At 39.0% G+C, this 1,985-nt stretch overlaps 1 protein-coding gene across 1 annotated transcript in view; it reads left to right on the top strand.

Moving 5' to 3' along the window:
- Positions 1 to 1,975, top strand: part of LOC102207963 (L-amino-acid oxidase-like) — a 3,552-nt gene extending 1,577 nt beyond the window's left edge. The window contains exons 3-4 of the mRNA XM_005754801.1: positions 228 to 364; positions 1,113 to 1,975. Of these exons, the coding sequence (XP_005754858.1) occupies positions 228 to 364; positions 1,113 to 1,920 (945 nt within the window). The 3' untranslated portion in view covers positions 1,921 to 1,975. The remainder of the gene's footprint in view (positions 1 to 227; positions 365 to 1,112) is intronic.
- The last annotated feature ends 10 nt before the right edge of the window (positions 1,976 to 1,985 follow it).

Below are 1,985 nucleotides of genomic sequence, written 5' to 3'. Positions count from 1 at the left end.
ATATGGATAACATAAACTAGTAAAAACACATTAGTAAATATTTATTTTAATAAAAAATTACTTACGTCATTTTACTTTTTAACCATGAACCACAAAACTGAAAGAGGTGGTTGTAATTGTTACAGCACAAATGTGTGTCAGTGCAAGTAAAACTAGCAAAAACATTTAATCAGATGATATTAATGTACATCCTGAGTTCACAAAATGTAATTGTTTGTTGCAAATAGGAGTACCTGAAAGAAGAAGGAGATCTGAGCCCCGAAGCATTGAGAATGATTGGAGAGCTGCTCAACGAACAGAGTCTTATGTACACTGCACTTAGTGAGATGATCTATGACCAAACTGACATCAGTGACAGCACCAAGTAGGGCCTGACAACTCCTCAAACTTTCTTCATGTTTACATTTATGTGTAAAAACATAATTAAAATGTCTTTATTATCACCCAAGTGGAGCTTAAACAAAATTAAGAGTGCTTCTCTACCATTTGGTCACAAAAAGAGACAGTCGCACACATGATTAATGCAAGTAAAAACTAATGTAATAATATATAATAGCTTAAATGTGCTTTTTAATCATTTGAGCCATTTAACATAGCAGCAAAGGCTTCAAATATAAAATATATGTTATGTGTTTGCAAACAGCAACTGCAATTTTTCACGTCTTTATGTAGAATAAAAAAAAGTATCTATGAGTTTTCAGTGCATGCAAGCATTATCAATAAACAATGGTAACATCCAGAAAACACGGAGCAGTTAAACAGTCATTTGGCACGACTTGTTTTTCATATATCCTGCTTTTTTTACGTAAGCGCTTCACTATGTTTATCATGAGGGCCTTACCTTTGCCGCAAGGTATGGAGCACTTATCATCACGAAGCACGACACCATAGCATTGTGATGACTGAACTTGTTCGAACATGCAGCAGAAGAGATGCAAACATTTAATGTGATCCAACAGCCACACACACGCAATAAAGTTTGCTTCTGCCTGCTCTGAGCAGTTCATTAGAACCTAAAAATGGAATTGTAGAAACTGTACATGTAAATAATTTCCTACAGATATTAACTGCAATAATTATAAAATGTTATTTTCATGTCTCTTTTTTTATAGGTACTTTGAAGTTGTTGGTGGGTCTGATCTTCTCCCCAAAGCTTTTCTTACTGTCCTTGATATCCCTATTGTCCTGAACTCTAGAGTCAAGCGTATCAGTCACTCACACAAAGGAGTCATTGTATCATACCAAACTGGACAACAGTCCTCTCTTACTGATCTTCAGGCTGATGTTGTCCTAGTAACAACCACAACAAAAGCAGTTCTATTTATGGATTTCATCCCACCTCTGTCCCCCAAAAAGATGGAGGCACTGAGGGCTGTCCATTATGACAGCTCTACTAAGATCCTCCTCACCTTTAACAACAAGTTCTGGGAGAACGATGGTATCCGAGGAGGAAAGAGCATCACAGACGGGCCTACTCGTTTTATCTACTATCCCGGCCACAGTTTCCAAAAAAATAAAACCATCGGTGTCCTCCTGGCTTCCTACACCTGGGGTGATGATTCACTACTCTTCCTAGGTGCAAGTGATGAAGCCCTCAAAGAGCTGGCTCTGAGCGATTTGGCAAAGATTCACGGTGAGCAGGTCTGGGATTTCTGCACTGGGGTGGTGGTGAAAAAGTGGAGCATGGATCCTTACAGCCTTGGTGCCTTCGCTCTGTTCACCCCCTACCAACACTTAGAGTACGCAAAGGAGCTCTTTAAAAGTGAAGGCAGGGTCCACTTTGCTGGTGAACACACAGCCTTCCCTCATGCTTGGATTGAGACGTCCATGAAATCTGCAATAAGAGCAGCGAAAAACATTAACAGAGCTGTGCTGCTGAATTCAGAGTCAGCTAAATGTCGAAAAAGAGATGAACTCTAGGGTCTGACATATTTAGTCTTCAACAATCTTCAAAAGAAGGATCCTTAAACCACTTATCTACTTAT

Source organism: Pundamilia nyererei, unplaced genomic scaffold (genome assembly GCF_000239375.1).
Source record: "Pundamilia nyererei isolate P.nyererei 1_Seehausen unplaced genomic scaffold, PunNye1.0 scaffold00667, whole genome shotgun sequence".
Classification (NCBI taxonomy): Eukaryota; Metazoa; Chordata; class Actinopteri; order Cichliformes; family Cichlidae; genus Pundamilia; species Pundamilia nyererei.
The sequence above is the reverse complement of the archived record's forward strand: the minus strand, read 5'-3'. Positions and strand labels throughout refer to the sequence as shown.